Source organism: Xyrauchen texanus, chromosome 30, assembly GCF_025860055.1.
Source record: "Xyrauchen texanus isolate HMW12.3.18 chromosome 30, RBS_HiC_50CHRs, whole genome shotgun sequence".
In the NCBI taxonomy this organism is placed as follows: domain Eukaryota; kingdom Metazoa; phylum Chordata; class Actinopteri; order Cypriniformes; family Catostomidae; genus Xyrauchen; species Xyrauchen texanus.
The window spans coordinates 4,152,627-4,170,362 of NC_068305.1; the positions used below are offsets into that span (position 1 = coordinate 4,152,627).

Genomic DNA, 17,736 nt, shown 5'->3' on the forward strand with positions numbered 1-17,736 from the left:
TGCCCCAGTCTGATCTGATCTACCTCTGATCAGTTGAAGAGTTTTTGATGCCACCTCTTTGCTACATTTGTAGAAACTGGTATCTAAAATGCAATTAAATTAAAATGAATAAGATAGAATTTTGGTAAAAGACTGACTTCTTTAAAAAAAAAAAAATCATTAAGGTTATCAAAATTTCGTATGAATTTTGTCAAATTTGTAGCTTTGTGTTGGGATGTAATTAGGGGCTGAATTAAGCTTTTTATCAGTGGCGGTTTTAGCTTGTATGCTGCCCTGTGCCCCCAAACACACACACACACACACACACACACACACACACACAGACAAATGTGGGTATACACAGTGCACAAACATATTGTTTAGACTACAATTTTGCCTCTCAAGTAAATTAATCCTGTTTTAAAGATGTTTACATACACAGTATTTCCTTGAAAACAAGACAGATACTCATTGCTGTGTGATCAGGAAAACAGCAATGGCACGGACAATTCATGTGCTGCCAATGGGGCTTTAGTATTTATAGTCCAAGCCACTGAAGCCTCAATGGCACCTGTAAATACATTCCTCTGCTCATCCCTGTCACAGTGGTCATAGTTCAGGAGCATACAGACTCAACAGACTTTGGACGGGCACTACAGGGGATTCTGAGCATGGACATCCATTTTTGCAGATTACACTCTTAAAACTCAACAGCAAACTCAACTATCTGCCCTAAAAATGTAGGAGATTGAACCAGCCACAGTGCAACGATCAGGACGTAATCCCGAGGTCAGAGTCTGTGTTGCGGGACACGTCAGGCTGGAGCGGGTGACAGAGCTGACACGGTGGATGACAGATTGAATGGAAAAGCCACTAATTGGATGAGGTGGGTGGGTCAAGGATTATGTCTGAGCCCCAGATAATCAGATTATTCCAGAAACGAAGTTTGCTTTTTTAACTACTTCACTGTAAACGGTCACGCCTGGACTAAATCGCTATCCTCTCTCGTCCCTCTCTCTTGCTTTCTATGCACTTTTCACTTTGTGTTCTGTAAGTGATTGACAGTCTGGCTAGATGGCCAGGATTTTTGGGGTGTCAGTGTTTGACAATGAAATAGATATCTAGCGTATCATGGACCATAATGGTTTTTCCTCCATCTGACAGATATATCCAAGAAAAGGGACTTTGCACCTGAACGTCTTTTGCAGCCTAAATACAGTATGGGGTTACATGTTCGACTTAAAGTCATCATGTCTTTGAAATGTGGCCGTCTCTTCACACTTTTGCTCTTTATTCTGCCTGTCACAGGAATCAAAGGTAAGGTTCTTCGGCATGAAGAAAGACTCTTTGTGTATCCATTTACACTATTATCTTTTTCTACACCATAAAGAAAGTGCACTTTGATTATGACACATATCATGAATATTTTTTATAAATTAATGAAAGATATGAATTTATGATCTCATCCAAGCACCAAACAGCTTGCAATGTAAAGTAGAAAGCAACCAAATGTTTGTGTTGTGTATTTAATTATGATTTATTTTTTATTTATTTATGTATTTTTTCCAGCTCAATATACAGAGACATTAACAGTACATGTGACTCTGTGGCACTATCAAAACATTGCTTTGTTTGTTTGAGTATCCCGACCAGCCTGGCAACATTGATTCAACCAGTGGTTTAAATTTGAGGAGGGACTATCGGTTTTCCAAACAGTGGCAGACTGGGGAGTGTTCGGGGGAAACCTATTTGAAAACATCTATTCAAATCTATATGGATGAAACAAGCGGTGTTGTAAATTGCACTACTTGTGTTGGTTGCAGACTGATCTCATTGGGAAATCGGAAATAGTAGGTTGACTTTTCTTTTGGTCAAATCGATTTGTGCTAACCAAAATGTGAAACGGGTACGTGTGAGCTCCTTTTTTTCAGGTGAAATGTCCACTGAGGGGCGCCAAAAGAGAGTTGTGAATTAAGTTGTTTTCAGCTGTAGAGGATGTAACAGTGAGGAGGAATGCATATTTTACACATTGATCCCCACACCCCAAAGCTAAACCCAAAAATCAGTGGAGTAAAAATGTAATGTTAAAGGGAAAAAGTGCAACCTCTTAATCACGCTTGTGAATGTGATTACTACCTGGTTTCAATGCGGGATCTTAGCCTGAGTCTCTCACACTGCTGACTTGACACACTTCTGATTGCGCCACAGGGGAAGGTAAACACACTGAAGTTGATGTGAAAATGTCTAATATTAGATGCCACTTGTCAGTGAGTCGGCGTTATGTGGCCGATCCTAGGGTAGCGTAACTCTCGGAAACAACATGCCGACTTCCTGTGTGATCATGTTGCTTGGTGTTTAGACGTAACGTCACCTATAGGCGGATTTGATAAGTCCTCAAAATGTTGGGATGTCTGTATGTGCATGAGTTTTGTTAAGTTTAATTTTCTTATTAATTATTCATTGTGGGCCACAAACAATAATTGTTTTAGCTTATTTCTGCAAACTGAAAATTCTTTTGATTATTTTTGTTTTACTTTTGCTGCGGGGTGAATAGACAATACATGAACAATGGATTTGTCAAACACATCAATACATGACGGTACAAGCGAGACAAGTACGAAAAGTATGTTTTTAGAACGTTCAAAATTGCTAAAAAATATGAATAGGCTCAAATGGAATGACTGATTCCTAAGCACTAAGATTCAGAGGAAAAATGCATTTAGATTTTAGCCCATATGATCAGAATAATAAGGTTTTGTCTTTCTCAAATGTGAAAGTTGCATGCAGTAAAAAATATTTCTCTAAATATGCATGGAATCGGCACATCAAAGATCCATAAAGAACAAGCCCAGAAACAAGTCTGTTGGCATAGAATCCAGTTATTGGTATATGCCTGTGTGGGTGAGAGACAATGAGAAAAAAAGGGGATTTTGTTGAAAAATATCAGAATTATGATTATTTATTTATTTTGCATTATTATTTTCAGACGGAAGAGGGGAAACCCCGTTAGAGACCCTTCAAGCTATCAACTTAACAAACATGTCAAACCCATCAAAGCAGAATTCAGGGGTCAGATCTTTATTTGAAATGGAACGACATCGAATCAAGAGGTCAGAATTCTTCCACTCAGAGGTGAAAGTTTGTCCACAGGATTCAGTGAGAGAGGTCATAGCAAGCCATAAAGCGTACTACACACTTCGAGGTAACGCATGTTTTTTTTTTTTTAAAGAAGGATAATTTTTACCCTGTATGTTTGTGTTAATATCAGGGTTGCATGCTATTCAGAGCTAAATTGAAAATTACTTTACATTTCAAAATACTGAATTTGATTGGAAGTTAAATTGGGGTAACAAACATGATGTAGAATTGTAATTTTCTGAATTTAAGGAAGTAGAATTAAAAGCGAGTAAAATTCAAAGAAATTCATAAATGCTGTGAGTGTAGTTTACAAGCTTTCCCCAAGAACAAAATATGAACTCAGATTTAAGTATATGGCTTCCCATGTCTTTATTTTCTATACATTTATTATATGTTATATTCATGTTCATTTTGACGAAATATGCCCTGTATGTAGAATAGTTTTTATCCTACATCTCTCTTAGCTAAGTTCAGTACTGTCCAAACAATTAACACATTCATCATAACATTTTGTATTCTCCTATACAGCAGAACAAAATGTCCAGAACATTGTTTTCTCACAATTTCAAACATTATTTAAAATATTTGAAACATTGATCATCTAATGCTTCTAAAACTAGCCCATTTAAGTGTTTTATGAAAAACGTCATGGTTACTGTTGTAACCTGCGTTCCCCGAGGGAAGGAACGAGACGTTATATAGAATGAAGTGACACAAGGGTCTTCCTGGGACGCCAAACGTAACTCTGAACCTGAGAAAAGGCCACTGTCAAGTTGGCAGACAGAATTTATGTGCCCCGCCCCAGACGTACGGGTATAAAGGGAAGCGGGGCAGCGAGTGCCAGTCAGGATTTTGAACTGAGGAGCCAAAAATAAGGTATGGCCATTTACAGTGGTAGGTCTAGTACTGTGTGGAGTGGTGGCGGCGTAGTGGTCTAAAGCACAGAACTTGTAATCCCCACAGCCACCACCATTGTGTCCTTGAGCAAGGCACTTAACTCCAGGTTGCTGCGGGGGAACTGTCCCTGTAATAAGTGCAATGTAAGTAAGCTTTTGGATAAAAGCGTCCGCCAAATGCATAAATGTAAATCTAAATGTGGAAGAAGGTACACAGTAGGTTACAGAGGTTACAACAGTAACCATGACGTTCCCCTTCTGTCACTCACTAGACATTGTGTCGAATGAAGTGACACAAGAGGTCCCATATAAAAACGCCACGCACTGACCATGTTACGTGAACTGCAGAGACAGGTGCAAGCAGGCTACTGAGTGCTAGAGGCAACTGTGTAGGCTGCACGTAGCCCTCCCCAATTCCCCCAAAGAGGTGTCACATACAGACCTTAGGTTTCCTGCACCCCTGAGGGGGGGAACAGGCGCTACATGACTAGCATGGGAGCAAGCCCGGCAGCTGCGCCTTTTCTCTCACTATGTCTCTCACATAGGACGTGAAGTGGCTGGGGCTATCTTAACGCTATGAAATGCGTCGGGGAAGGCGGTCTTTACCGGTCCTATAGGAGGATCTTTGTTGACATCTTTGTACGCATGCGCGAGTGGTTGTGTGGCAACAAAACAAACAGTATGGCGGGTTGTAAAGACGCGACGAGCACTTTCAAGAGAGTTAGCGGGCGAAATCCACAATATATAAGCACTTTAACATCTGAAGACCGGAGGAGGTTTGGAGAGAAGCTCAAAAGTTGTATTGGTGACAAAATCGAAGTTATTCAAAGCCCATATGAGATCTGGGATGACAAAAAACGTTGGTCCGACTCGCCCGTGTCTTGGCCACCAATCTGCTGGGGAGACATTCATTCTTATTTAATAGAAACCCCTGGACCCTTCACTCATGAAAGATTAAAGGCTTTCAAAAGTCTGGAGGCCTATGATTATTTTGTTTCTCGAAAAGTTGGGCCGATCTATTCTGCCAAACAGAAAGCAGTGATCGTGCTAAAAGCAGAGGTTCGACCTGGCCAAGCAGAGTCACAGCGTGATTCGCATCTCCCGTGGGTGATCGCCAAAGAGAACGGCGAAATAATCACTGCTCACTGCGACTGCAAAGCCAGGTAAGTCTTCATTGATCAGTGTTCTTATTTATTTATTTATTGAATATGTAGTGACTGTTCTACCAATTCAGTTGTGTTCAGTGTGAGACTTTCAATGGCGTCTGTACTATGGTGAAAAATTGTATATCACAGCTTACACATTTCTCCTTCTTTCAAATCCAGTCTTGGAGAAACATGCAGTCATGTAGCAGCTTTAATGTTTAAAGTAGAAGCAGCTGTCAGGATAGGACTTACAAATGCTGCATGTACTAGTGAGGCTTGCAGGTATCAAAGCACAGCTACAGAATGTAATTGCACACAACCATTTCTTTCGTTTTTCGCGATCTTTTTCGGAGGGAATTCGAAAAAACTTTTTATCAGGCCCCCAACGAGCCGTACAATCGACCACACAGCAAGAGTGAACCATCCTCTTCTCTAAATCCTCCTCCAAACGTGCAAAACAATCAAATTACAGGTATCTAGCGGTGTTTCCTGCCACACGATTCCCATGATGCAACGCGACAAACATAAACAATGACGTCACAAAAGAGCCGCCTATTCTTTCAGGGGTAAAAGACCCTGCGGAGGCCACATCCTGCCGTCTAGGGGGAGGTAACATGTGGCAAATACACCATGAGGGTTGTGAGTGTGCTCAAACCCGCAAGGGGGCGGGCACGGCCTGGGTGTGATAAGCTAAGGAAATAGCATCAATAACCCAGTGAGCTAACCTCTGTTTGGAGACGGCGTTCCCTTTCCGCCATCCACCGAAGCAGATAAAGAGCTGCTCAGAACATCTAGAGCTCTGCATGCGGTCCAAATAGATACGCAAAGCAAGTACCGGACACAGCAACAAGAAGGCTGGGTCTGCCTCCTCCCGGGGCAGCTTGCTTGATTGCAGGCTTACAACCTGGTCCCTGAAAGGGGTCGTAGGAACCTTGGGCACGTAGCCCGGTCACGGCCTCAGGATAACGTGAGAATGTGCTGGAGCGAACTCCAGGCAGATGTCGCTGACAGAGAGCGCATGCAGGTACCCAACCCTCTTGATGGATGCTAACGCAATCAGGAGGGCCGTCTTCAGGGAGAGGGCCTTGAGCTCAACTAAATCAAGCAGCTCGAAGGGGGGTGTCTGAAGGCCCGAGAGGACCACAGAGAGATCCCAGGAGGCTAGGCCTGGGAGGGTTCTCCGGGCGCCTTTCAGGAACCTGATAATCAAGTCGTGCTTACTAGGGACTTGCCATCTACTGTGTCATGGTGGGCTGCGATAGCAGTTTTATGCACCTTCAAGGTGGATGGGGACAGCCTCCCCTCCAGCCTCTCCTGCAGGAATGAAAGCACTGACCGAACTGCGCACCTCTGCGTGTCTTCGGCTCTAAAAGAACACCAATTCGCGAACAAGCACCACTTTAGGGTGTACGGTTGCCTGGTGGAGGGAGCTCTGCCTTGGTTGATCGTGTCTACGACTGCAGGTGGTAGATCCACTAGATCTTCTGCATCCCGTCCAGGGGCCAGACGTGGAGGTTCCAGAGGTCTGGGTGCGGGTGCCAGAGGGTTCCCTGTCCCTGAGAAAGAAGGTCCTTCCTCAGGGGAATTTTCCAGGGAGGTGCTGTCACGAGGAGCGTAAGATCCGAGAACCAGGCCCGGGTGGGCCAGTAAGGGGCCACTAGGGTGACCTGTTCCTCGTCCTCCCTGATCTTGCACAGCACCGGTGCAAGAAGGCTCACTGGGGGAAATGCATACTTGCGCAGTCCCCGGGACCAGCTGTGTGCCAGCACGTCTGTCCCAAGAGGAGCTCCTGTCAGGGAGTACCAGAGCGGGCAGTAGGAGTTGTCTTGGGAGGCAAAGAGATCTATGTGTGCCTTGAGTAGTGTGCAGCGACCTGAGTCACGGCTGACTCCAAAGGAGGAGATGGCGGGCGAGTTGTGACATATGACTAGATCGCGAACGCCGGCATGACGATTTATGTACGCTACCGTCGCAGTGCTGTCTGACTGGATCAAGACGTGCTTGCCCCGGATTACTGTCAGAAACCAGAGAGCCATGGCATGGCAGGGCAGATGCGGCTTGTCCGGTGGTGCTGTAGACTCTCGAGGTCAGTGATGACGTCATTCTACAGGCTCTGGAGGCTCTGAGGCTACCTACCTGCGGTGGAAATGAGCGGCGCCCTGACCCGAGGAAACAATCGAGTAGCCTTGAGGGGGGGACGGAGGTTTACAGTCCAGCCTCGTGCTCACGTCAGCCGGGGAAAGCATAGCGGACATCTGCAAGCAAGCATGCCGGGGGGCGAGTGGTTCTTTGGGATTTACCCGGCGAAACCGAGCCCGTCATCATCCCCAAATCGCCTTCATTGCCAGCCGGGTCGTCCTCAATCCCGTGGGAAGAAGGAACAACGTGGGGGGCAGCTGAAGTGGCTTTTTCTCGTGAGAAAAGAAAGCCGCACCGCAATGTTGCCATGGCTGTGTTCTCGCACTGAGAACATGAACCATTCATAAAACACTGTCTGCATGTGATCACAGCCCAGGCATGCAAGGCTGATTTGTCAGAATTGGAGAGGAATTGGAAATAATCTCTTTTTAGGAGGAGAAACACTCTTTCAGGCAATGAAAGTGCTGTCGAAGCACCCAGAGGCGTGGACTGCAGAGCGTGCAGAGAGAGAGTACGCCAGCTGGAAATGCACTGTAGATCCAACAGCAGTGCTTATCGCCAGTAGAGGTGAATGGAACAGTGATGAACTCAGCTTGCTGTTGCACAACCGGCTCCGAAGAAAAATTCTGACTGGCACTCGCTGCCCCGCTTCCCTTTATACCCGTATGTCCAGGGCGGGCATGCAAATTCTGTCTGCCAACTTGACATTGGCCTTTTCTCAGTTTCAGAGGTACGTTTGGTGTCCCAGGAAGACCCCTTGAGTCACTTAATTCGACACAACTTCGAGTGAGTGACAGAAGGGGAACTACAATTACAGCAGTTATATAGGAATTTTGTTGAATGTAATTTTATTTTAATTCTATTTCCTTAACAGAATTATTTAGGATTGAAAATAAATATGCTTCCTGTTTGCTACCTCAAATCAGTTTCTATTCAAATGTAAGAATTTAAAAGTAATTCTCAATTCAATTCTAAAAGATGCACACCCCTGATTTTAACTCAAAACAGATCCACAAAGTAAGATTGTGTGTATTCTACCATAATTATCACCTGCACATTTTTTTATTTAATGATTTATTTCTTGTTTTTGTCAGTTTGTCAGGAGGCAGTGTGGGAGGCATTTCGAATCTTTCTAGACAGAATTCCCAGCAGCTCAGAATATCAGAAATGGGTCCAGTCATGTCAGCATGAGTCGCTGTGCATCTCTGATCTTGCTATGAACTTCAGCAATTCTCAGGAACATACTGATATGGTCTACAGGGTAAACTAATCCTCATACTACTATACAATACATCAATGTGTGTGTGTTTTTTTTCTTCTTCCATATAAGATCAGCCATTACAGTCAGATCTGTTTTATCTCTAAATTTCACTCAGAAAAATAATGAAATAATGGCTGGCTGTGACATATTTTTATAATGCCATTGGTAACCAAACTTTAGTTTTGCATGACACATGCATCCACACCTCTATGTGTCAGTGTACTGTATAAGTCCAAAATGACCACCACAAAATTTAGTTGTGATCTTGTATTGGCAAAAGTGTTGAAATAAAAGAGTGTGAAATGTAAGTTATAAGCTGAGAGCCACAAAAACTAAATAACCACACATGGTGCTTATAAATTAAACTTTAAACGTACATTTACAACCAATGTAGCACAGTTTGATTTGAGTTTGATAAGTTTCCTTTTGCTTTTCAGAGGGTTAATCTGAATAATGAAAAATTGCTAGAACGGTGAGTCTGCCTTTGAAACATACAGTATTCTTAAACCATCTCCAATCCATCTATAACAAAATGATGAACTATGTATATTTTAATAACATGATTCCTATTCATTTTATACTTACAGAAAAGTAACTGAAAAGCCAGAAACAGATGGAACACAAGGAACGGAAGGTAGAGAGTGAATAGATTTTGGTCTTCATTTAAAGGGATAGTTCACCCATAAATTAAAATTCTATCATTATATACTCACCATCATGTTGTTCCAAAACCATATGAATTTCTTTCTTCCATATCCCACAAAAGGACATGTTAGGCAGGCTGTTACCAGGGGATGTCAGGCAATTTACGTTTTTATTCAATGAATATGTTCCTCATACAAAGCTATTGTATGACTTCAGAGGACTAATATAGCACAGACCAGTTTTTATGATCCTTTTTTAGTGCTTTTTGTCATTTATGGAACTTGACATCCCATGGTCACCATTTCTTCAATTGTAGGGCCCTATGTTTTCTGCGTTGTGGAAAACACAGATGGAATCTAGTCATAAAAACTGAATTAACTATGAAACATTTAATGTCACAGAATTTTTACATATTTAAGATAAAATGTATGTATAAATGCACTATTAATCAAATTAAAATCATGAATCAGGACAAATCATGAGATTTAATTAAACAAATGTATGGTTCACTTTAAGCTGACGATAGGGGTTATCCCTGCAGGCGTAGCCAATCTCTGAACCTCTTTAAAATCTCACCAATTTGAATTGGCAGATAACACTTTGTCCTCCGCCTCTCTCGTGGGATTATATGGCAGCACACAGCGCTATCTCCTCAGAATTTTCTCCCTAAGGGTAGCGATCTCTCTCATACTTTGCCCAAAAAATTTATTTTCTTCTACTAGAATCACCATCAAGATTGCACCTCTCACAGCAGGTGGACCAAAGTTTTCTTCTACACCCTGTGGTGCTCCAGTAATCACGGATTACTGCCTTCACTGTTGAACAGCAGTGTTGGAATTTTTCTCCTGTGGGAAAGCAGGCAGACTTCAGCATCTTCACCGTTATCACCCCCTCATCTGTATACTGTGCACAATCTAAAAGAGCCGTTTACTTAACAACATCTTTTTGAAGATGGCGTTTCATAAATGTTTCCTGCCGTGTGAGCTTTTTCTCCCCTTATCCTATGGGCACGTGTCCCGCCGTCCAGTAATGTTCTTCCCCAAGCTGCATGAAGAGGTCTCTAGGACATGGCTTTCGCCGTAGTGGGATATACATTGATTACCCCGGTTGAAGAGGTGGAAATGGCCCAGTGCCCCTTCTCGACCCCGGCGTGGAAATCCATGCATGCTCATCTGTCCAAGCCCTGTAGGATGACGGGGAGTCAGATCCCCGGTGAGGTCCCAAAGTGCAAGATTGTGGTCCTGAGGTGCCTTTGTACGGCGGAAGACCTCCTGCCAATCCGGAGAAGCATTTCTGAAGTCACTGGCATACACACATCCATGAGCGGTGTGCAGTCAGACACAGAGGAGTCTATTTGGATTCAATGCCAACACACTTGTTTCTGGGCTCGCCGATTTGCCGATCAGAGATATTGAATCTCCTTCAAAAAATGCAATAGAGACGGTATCAATGGACAATGCCCACAGCAGATTCTACAGCTGCTATTTTGTAGTCACCAAAAAGGGCAGAGGATTACATCCCATTTTGGATCTGAGATGCTTGAACTGTTAAATTGTCTGGAACTACTCGCTGTATTTCTAGCATTAATGGCTTTCCAACCAGAGGATTTCATGTTCTCAAGCAGGCAGGGGGCTACACTTTGGCATCCACAACCAGAATTGTTGAAACTTCATATGTGGCCACTGAACAGTACTGGTGCTAAACACCATATTTAAAGCCAGAGCCCTTTCAAGATGTTTATACACATTGAAATGATGGGTGTTCACTAATTGATGTTACTCTTGAGGCGAAGACACTTTACAATGACCCATACAGCCTATACTTCACTTTCTGCAAGAAAGTTTAGACGTGGGTCTCACCCCATCTATGCTCAAAGTGTATCTGCCATGGCAACAAGACACTAGGTGGTCTATCAATAGGCAGGTTTGGAACTTGGTGCTTGAGTTAAGCCATCGGATACAGTAAGTTTACACACACTCTCATTAAAGACTGAGCTGCATCTCGGTTTGGCTTCAATAAAATGCATCTGGACCTTCAAACGTATCGGTCAATGACTCCTGCTTAGAGTTTGGACCAGGCTTATCAAAAGCTGTTCTTAAACCCAGGAAAGTCTACCAGGAGAAAGTTCTGACCACTCCCATCAGGACGCAGATTATTACCCTTCAGGCTTGCTTACAACACGGCAGCTCATTTAATCTTATCGCGGCACATTCTGCCTGTTTCCCGGCCAGCCCAGTTCTCCCGATGGCAGCAAAGTGCGTCGGCCCTCTGGGAAAATGCCGGTATTCCAGATTACCAATCCAGCCCTGGCAATAACCCATAGCGTCAGTTTAAAGTGACATAGCATTTAATTCCCTCCTTTTAAGGAACCATGGTTACAGTCCTAACCTTATCGTTTGGATGAGCTGCACGCTTCAACAGTAAGTGAATGTGAGTGTAAAGAAGTCAATGGAAAGGAGGAGGCGAGAACTGGCTTTTCCATATAATAGTTTAATAAAAAACATAAACAGAAGACACAAACACACATGACGGACATGTCCGTAAACTATCTCTCTCTCCTGCACAATCCTCCGCAGTTGGCCTTTATCCCTCTCGGAGGCTTCATTAGCCTGATAAGGGACCGGGTGTGTATAATCACGACCCGGCCCCGCCCTCCGCCCTGCCACAGCCTGAAACTTAAAAAATGCAACAGAAACATATTACATCTTAATAGTATAATGTAGTATTCAATGTAGTATTAGTAATAATATTAATAATAATAATAATAATAATAATAAATCAATTTATAATTGTATTATTAATTATAATATATATACAGTATATATATATATATATATATATATATATATATATATATATATATATATATATATATATATATATATATATATATATATATATATATATATATATATATATATTATATATATAATTGTATTAATATATAATAATATATATATATATATATATATATATATATATATATATATATAAATTGTATTAAAAGCAATATTACAAGCCTGAGTTTCATCACTGGTTTCATTAATACTGTGATGCTCTACTGTGCAAAAATTAATGGATAAAATTAAATAAATACATTAAAAAAACTCAAATATTGGGTGTTTGATTGCACTGTAAAGATGAATATATAAGCTCTTCATTTATTAAAATAATGCATGTTATGTTGAAAGTGATTGTTCTGTATTCATTTGATAAAAATTCTATGAATTCCTTTGATAAGACAGGTTTTTTTGTTAAACCTGTCTTATCTTTAAACTTTAAAACTTGAAATTCAGTGAAAATACAATTTTAAACACGGAATTCGGAAAAAAGTAGTGTTAACATTATGCCAAACTGTTTTTGTGATTCACTTAAGAAAGTTATATATGTTGGACCTAAATGAGGGTGAGTAAATGATGACAGATTTTTCATTTTTGGGTGAACTATTCATTTTAATGTTGTTCTTTTATCATTGTGGGAAAGTGATTAACTCAATCTATGTTGTTTAGGTCCAGTGGAGGATCTGACTAAAGCAGCCGTAGATGATTCGGTTCCCAAATCCGAATCTACTTCTGTCAGCACTACAACACACACCTCCACTGCCTCACAGGTAAATGCATGGACAACAAATGACATTTGTACAGAGAGCCAATAGTCAATGAGAATAAGGATTTCTTGCCATCATGTTGACTAACATTATCATAAGTTATGAGGATGAGGACATTCTACATTTACATTTATTTACATTTATTAATTTAGCAATCACTTTTATCCAGAGTGACTTACAAATGTGGAGAACAGTAGAAGCAATATATTCTAAGGGAGACAGTAGGTAAAAACATGCTGTAATACATGTTTACAAATTTCTTAGAGAAGTACACATAGTGAGGAAGGTGAGAGACAAAGGAAGAATGGAAATATAAAAAAAAAAAAATTTAAGTAGAGAGAGAATTATTCGGGAGGGGCCAAGTGCTCATGAAGTGAAGTGAAAGTTCAGGTAAGTGATTTTGTGTTTATATGAGATGGCACAACGAGGCGTCGTTCTCCTGCAGAACGCAAGCTTCTGGAGGGCACATAGACCTGATGTAGTGAGTGAAGATAGGGAGATGTGGAGCCAGTGGTTGTACTGTAAGCAAGCATCAATTCCATTAATTTAACTCGAGCAACCATTGGCATCCAGTGCAGTTCAATGAAGAGAGGCATGACGTTCGCACTCTTGGGTTCGTTGAAGACCAATTGTGCTGCCGTGTTCTGGATCATTTGCAGAGATTTGATTGTACATGCAGGTAAACTTACCAGAAGACCATTAGTCCAGTCTGGATAAAACAAGAGCCTGGACACGGAGTTGTGTAGCATGCTCAGAGAGGAAGAGTCTGATCTTCCTAATGTTGTACAAAGCAAATCTGCATGATCGGGCAGTCCTTGCAATGTGGTACGAGAAGTTCAACTGATCGTCGAAAACAACACCAAGATTTCTGGCTGTCCTGGATGGTGTAATCATTGACAAGTCTAGTTGAATGTTGAAATTGTGATGAACCACTGGGCTCACCGGAACCACGAGAAGCTCAGTTTTTGCAGGGTTGATTTGGAGGTGGTGTTCTTTTATCCAATCTGAAATGTGTCCAAGGCAGGCTGAGATCCAAGCAGCTACCATATGGTTGTCAGGCTGGAATGAGAGGTAGAGTTGTGTGCATCGGCGTAGCAATGAATGGAGAAGCCATGTGCCCGAATAACAGATCCCAGTGATGGCATGTAAATGGAGAAAAGGAGGGGTCCTAGCACTGAACCCAAGGGTACCCCAGTAACTAGTTGGTGAGACTTGGATACAGCTCCCCTCCAAGACACCCTAAAAGACATTCCTGTGAGGTAAGACTTGAACCAGCAGAGCGCGGTTACTGCGTTACCCTTTGCTGTGAGGTTTGACAGTAAAATGTGGTGGTTTACTGTGTCGAAAACAGCAGACAGATCCAGAAGAATGAGAACAATTGCATGCAGCCCTTGCCCATCTTAGAGATTCAGTAATGGACAGCAGAGCCGCTTCCATAGAGTATCCACTTTTGAAGCCAAACTGGTCACTGTCTATAAGGTTGTTCTTGGAGAGAAAATTATTCTAGATTGATTCTAGACTGATGATGATGTCATAGTGCATTATGAAGTGTGGAATTTGGCACTAGCTTCACCAAACTTTTTCCCAAACACTCCCCCTATTTTCAAACAGATTGTCCCACATGAAGCATTTCAAAATGCATTCCTAACTGTCAAACATTACATCAGAACTTTGTGAGTGTGGCAGCCCTGATGCAGTACCTACGTGATTCTTTAAATGGTATCTGTACTACATTTGCAGGAGTTGGACCTTCAAAATGTGGTTCCAGAAAATCCAGTTCATCAGGTGATAGAGTTTACCATTACACTGATGGACTCTGGGTACCAAGAGATACTGAGTGACAAAGATTCACCTCAGTATCATGACCTATCACTACATCTCCAAGATCAGGTATGTGAACAAATAATATACCTGAACGCAATGTTTTTGCAATGTTTTGAGGAATCAAAACAGGTTAAGAGGCTTTACCAAGGTAAGACTGCAGGATCTGATGGCATCTGTCCCAGAGTCTTGTGGATGCTAAATATTTGAGTATTTAACTCTGCCTGGAGAGACTATATGGACCTTGTGTCCATATAATGGGATGCCCACTGTCTGGTTGAAGACTATCTGCATATTGCACACAAAACTGGAAAGAATTTTCTCTATTCTGATTGACTGTCTTTACACAGCATATGGGAACAAGGGCATACAGGTTTTTTATAAGTCTGCCTCGAAACAAAGTAATGGTTATAATGTACTGGTAATACCTTAAACCCCGGTAGCCCATCCCAGCAGCGCCCATGATAGACACCATTGGGGGCATCTAGTGCCAGAGTCAGCTTTACTTCCTAAGGGGTCCCTCTCGAGCATTCTGACAGGGAGGGCCTCTTAATGTTTGCCAAAATATACGATGTCCCAGCTAGTACAGGATAGTTGTCAACCATAGTATCCACATATGTCCAAATAACATGTTCAGCTTCATGTGCATATTTATCTTTCTATTTGTTTTTGTTTATTTATTTTTTGCAGATGCAACAAGTTTTGGATGGCCTACCTGGATTTATGGATGTCCAAGTGTTAAGAATTAGGTAGGTCTACTCACAAAAAGAATAATCAGAATTGATCATCAAGTTCATTATAAAGGCAGTGACTAATTCCTGATCACCTGACAATTTTATTGCTGCATGAGAAATAGTTATTTGCATTCACACTGAATTGCATGTGTGTGTCCTGTTTGTTGATATTAAGTAAGACTGACTTCTTGTTTCAGATGTGTTTGATTTCCATCTTTGTTTCTCTTTTTTTGCATGCAAGTGAGACAGAACCATCTGAAGGGTAATCGTGTTATAATGTGTATAATGTACCACCTATGGTTTTACAACTTGTTCACACCTTTGTGGTCCATTGTGTGATGTGATGTTTGATTTGATTGGATCACATAAGCAAAATTACTAAAAGGATACCATACTTTGGAAAGATACTGTTATGACTGCGGGAAGCAGGAGAAGGCAGATGGGTGTTTAGGATCCAAACGCAGTTTTATTTGAGACAACACAAAGTAAACAAACTCAGGAACAAATGAAAAGGGGGGCATCAACTGGGCAGGGACAGGTTCAGGAGGCCCGGGAGGTGGCCACAGTGTGGGGACAGGTCTGGGTGGACCGGGAGCTGGCCACAAGGCAAGCACTGGGTCAGGAGGTCTGGGAGTTGGTTATGTTACTATCCCTTGTCGTCTGCACCGTGTTTCTTGTTTCGATCCCTTGTTGTCTGCCCCGGGTTTTCCGTTTCACCCGTCACCGATCACGTTCCATGTCACGTTTTCCCTGTTGTCCGCCCCGAGTCTCACTGTCCTTGTGTAAACTACACTTCCCGTCTTTCCCGGCCCTTCTCTGCATTATTGTCCGCACCTGTCTGTTGTTTTGTCATTACCGTGTCTCTTTATTTAAACCCCGCTGTTTCCCCTTCCCTTTGTCGTTCATTGGCGTTTTCATGTCGATGTCTGGAGTTTCATGTTCGTGCCTATGCCCGTTACTGCTCTTTGTTCGTGTTCCCTACTGTTTACCAGGTCGATCGTGGATTACCCTGCCCACTGTGGATGTTCTCTGCCCAGTCACTCCTGCGCCCCTCCTGTGTTAAATCCAGTATTTCTAGTTTGTGTTTTCCCATCGTGGATCTTTTCATTTGTTCCTGAGTTTGTTTACTTTGTGTTGTCTCAAATAAAACTGCATTTGGATCCTAAACACCCGTCTGCCTTCTCCTGCTTCCCGCAGTCATAACAGATATGCAGTATAGGCTCAAACCATCCATCCATCCATTTTATTGTCAAGCTGTGTCTATTGCATCTGTTTCTCCAGGGCTGCAGGAATATCAGTGATCTACACAGTGGTTTTTGAGACTACTACACTTAACATTGCTGATGAAAGTTTAAACACTGGCACAGTGGTTTCATCTACAGGACCAAGTCTGAAGGATACAATAGTTAAAGCACTGATTGAAAAGTCATCTCTTCTTGATCTTGATTCACTGACATTTGAGACAGGTAATTGAAATATTTGGAGAAAAAAATTCTAAATGGCATATTTATTCATGTTTCAGTAAAAATAAAAAAACAAGGTCATGGACTCCATGTCAGTTTGGTGCATATATTCTTTCATCAGGCAAAGACCAATCCTCAACCAGACCGCCTGTTTTTGAGGTATCTGAAGACATTACAGCTAAGCTACCATATTATTTTGTTCTATGCAACTTATTCTTTATCTTGCTGATACAGAGCAGACCACTCACATAGCCTCCTTTAATGTGTATTACATTAAAAAGTAGTATGAAGCAAACTTATAATTGTACACCTGTTAATTTGTAGCCCTTTGATGAAGACTCATATGATGACATCAGTTTCACAACAAAAGAAACAGTGGTTGAAGTTCATCGTTCATCAGATGCTGATCAGAATGCTCTGGATAAAATTTGGGATCAAACAACTGCCGCAGAGATAGCCATCACCCCAACCCATAACCCAACACAGCCAATAACTGAACCAGAAAATGGGGCCGTCATCATACATCTGCTAGAAACTATTCAAGGTGAAACTGGTGAGCTCATAATAGACATTTTACATGTTCCACCAGTAGAGGAAGCTCCAAGTGTGGAAGACAGCAAATCATTAGTCATTGTTGATGAAGACAAGAATCTGGCTCCATCATCTTCACATGATTTCTCAACATTAAACCCAAGTGACAAACTGCCTAGAACTACAGAGAAACTTTCATTAGATAGTGACTTTAATCTCAACACAATTCCAGAGGATGACATCATATTTAACCCAGTAACTACCACCAACATTTTGTTCACCACTGCAACAACGTTTAGTCCAAGGTCTGACAAACCAAATTTGCCTGTCACTACTGACTTTGCCATCACCCTACAACCTTCAACTGAACCAATTGA

At 41.9% G+C, this 17,736-nt stretch overlaps 1 protein-coding gene across 1 annotated transcript in view; it reads left to right on the plus strand.

Annotated features, from left to right (window-relative positions):
- Window positions 1-1,105: 1,105 nt before the first annotated feature.
- LOC127624323 (interphotoreceptor matrix proteoglycan 1) overlaps window positions 1,106-17,736 on the plus strand; it is a 30,592-nt gene continuing 13,961 nt past the window's right edge. Inside the window, exons 1-12 of the mRNA XM_052099103.1 lie at window positions 1,106-1,296; window positions 2,966-3,181; window positions 8,392-8,558; window positions 8,996-9,030; window positions 9,146-9,192; window positions 12,713-12,813; window positions 14,551-14,700; window positions 15,322-15,380; window positions 15,607-15,627; window positions 16,647-16,831; window positions 16,950-17,026; window positions 17,153-17,381. Of these exons, the coding sequence (XP_051955063.1) occupies window positions 1,200-1,296; window positions 2,966-3,181; window positions 8,392-8,558; window positions 8,996-9,030; window positions 9,146-9,192; window positions 12,713-12,813; window positions 14,551-14,700; window positions 15,322-15,380; window positions 15,607-15,627; window positions 16,647-16,831; window positions 16,950-17,026; window positions 17,153-17,381 (1,384 nt within the window). The 5' untranslated portion in view covers window positions 1,106-1,199. The remainder of the gene's footprint in view (window positions 1,297-2,965; window positions 3,182-8,391; window positions 8,559-8,995; window positions 9,031-9,145; window positions 9,193-12,712; window positions 12,814-14,550; window positions 14,701-15,321; window positions 15,381-15,606; window positions 15,628-16,646; window positions 16,832-16,949; window positions 17,027-17,152; window positions 17,382-17,736) is intronic.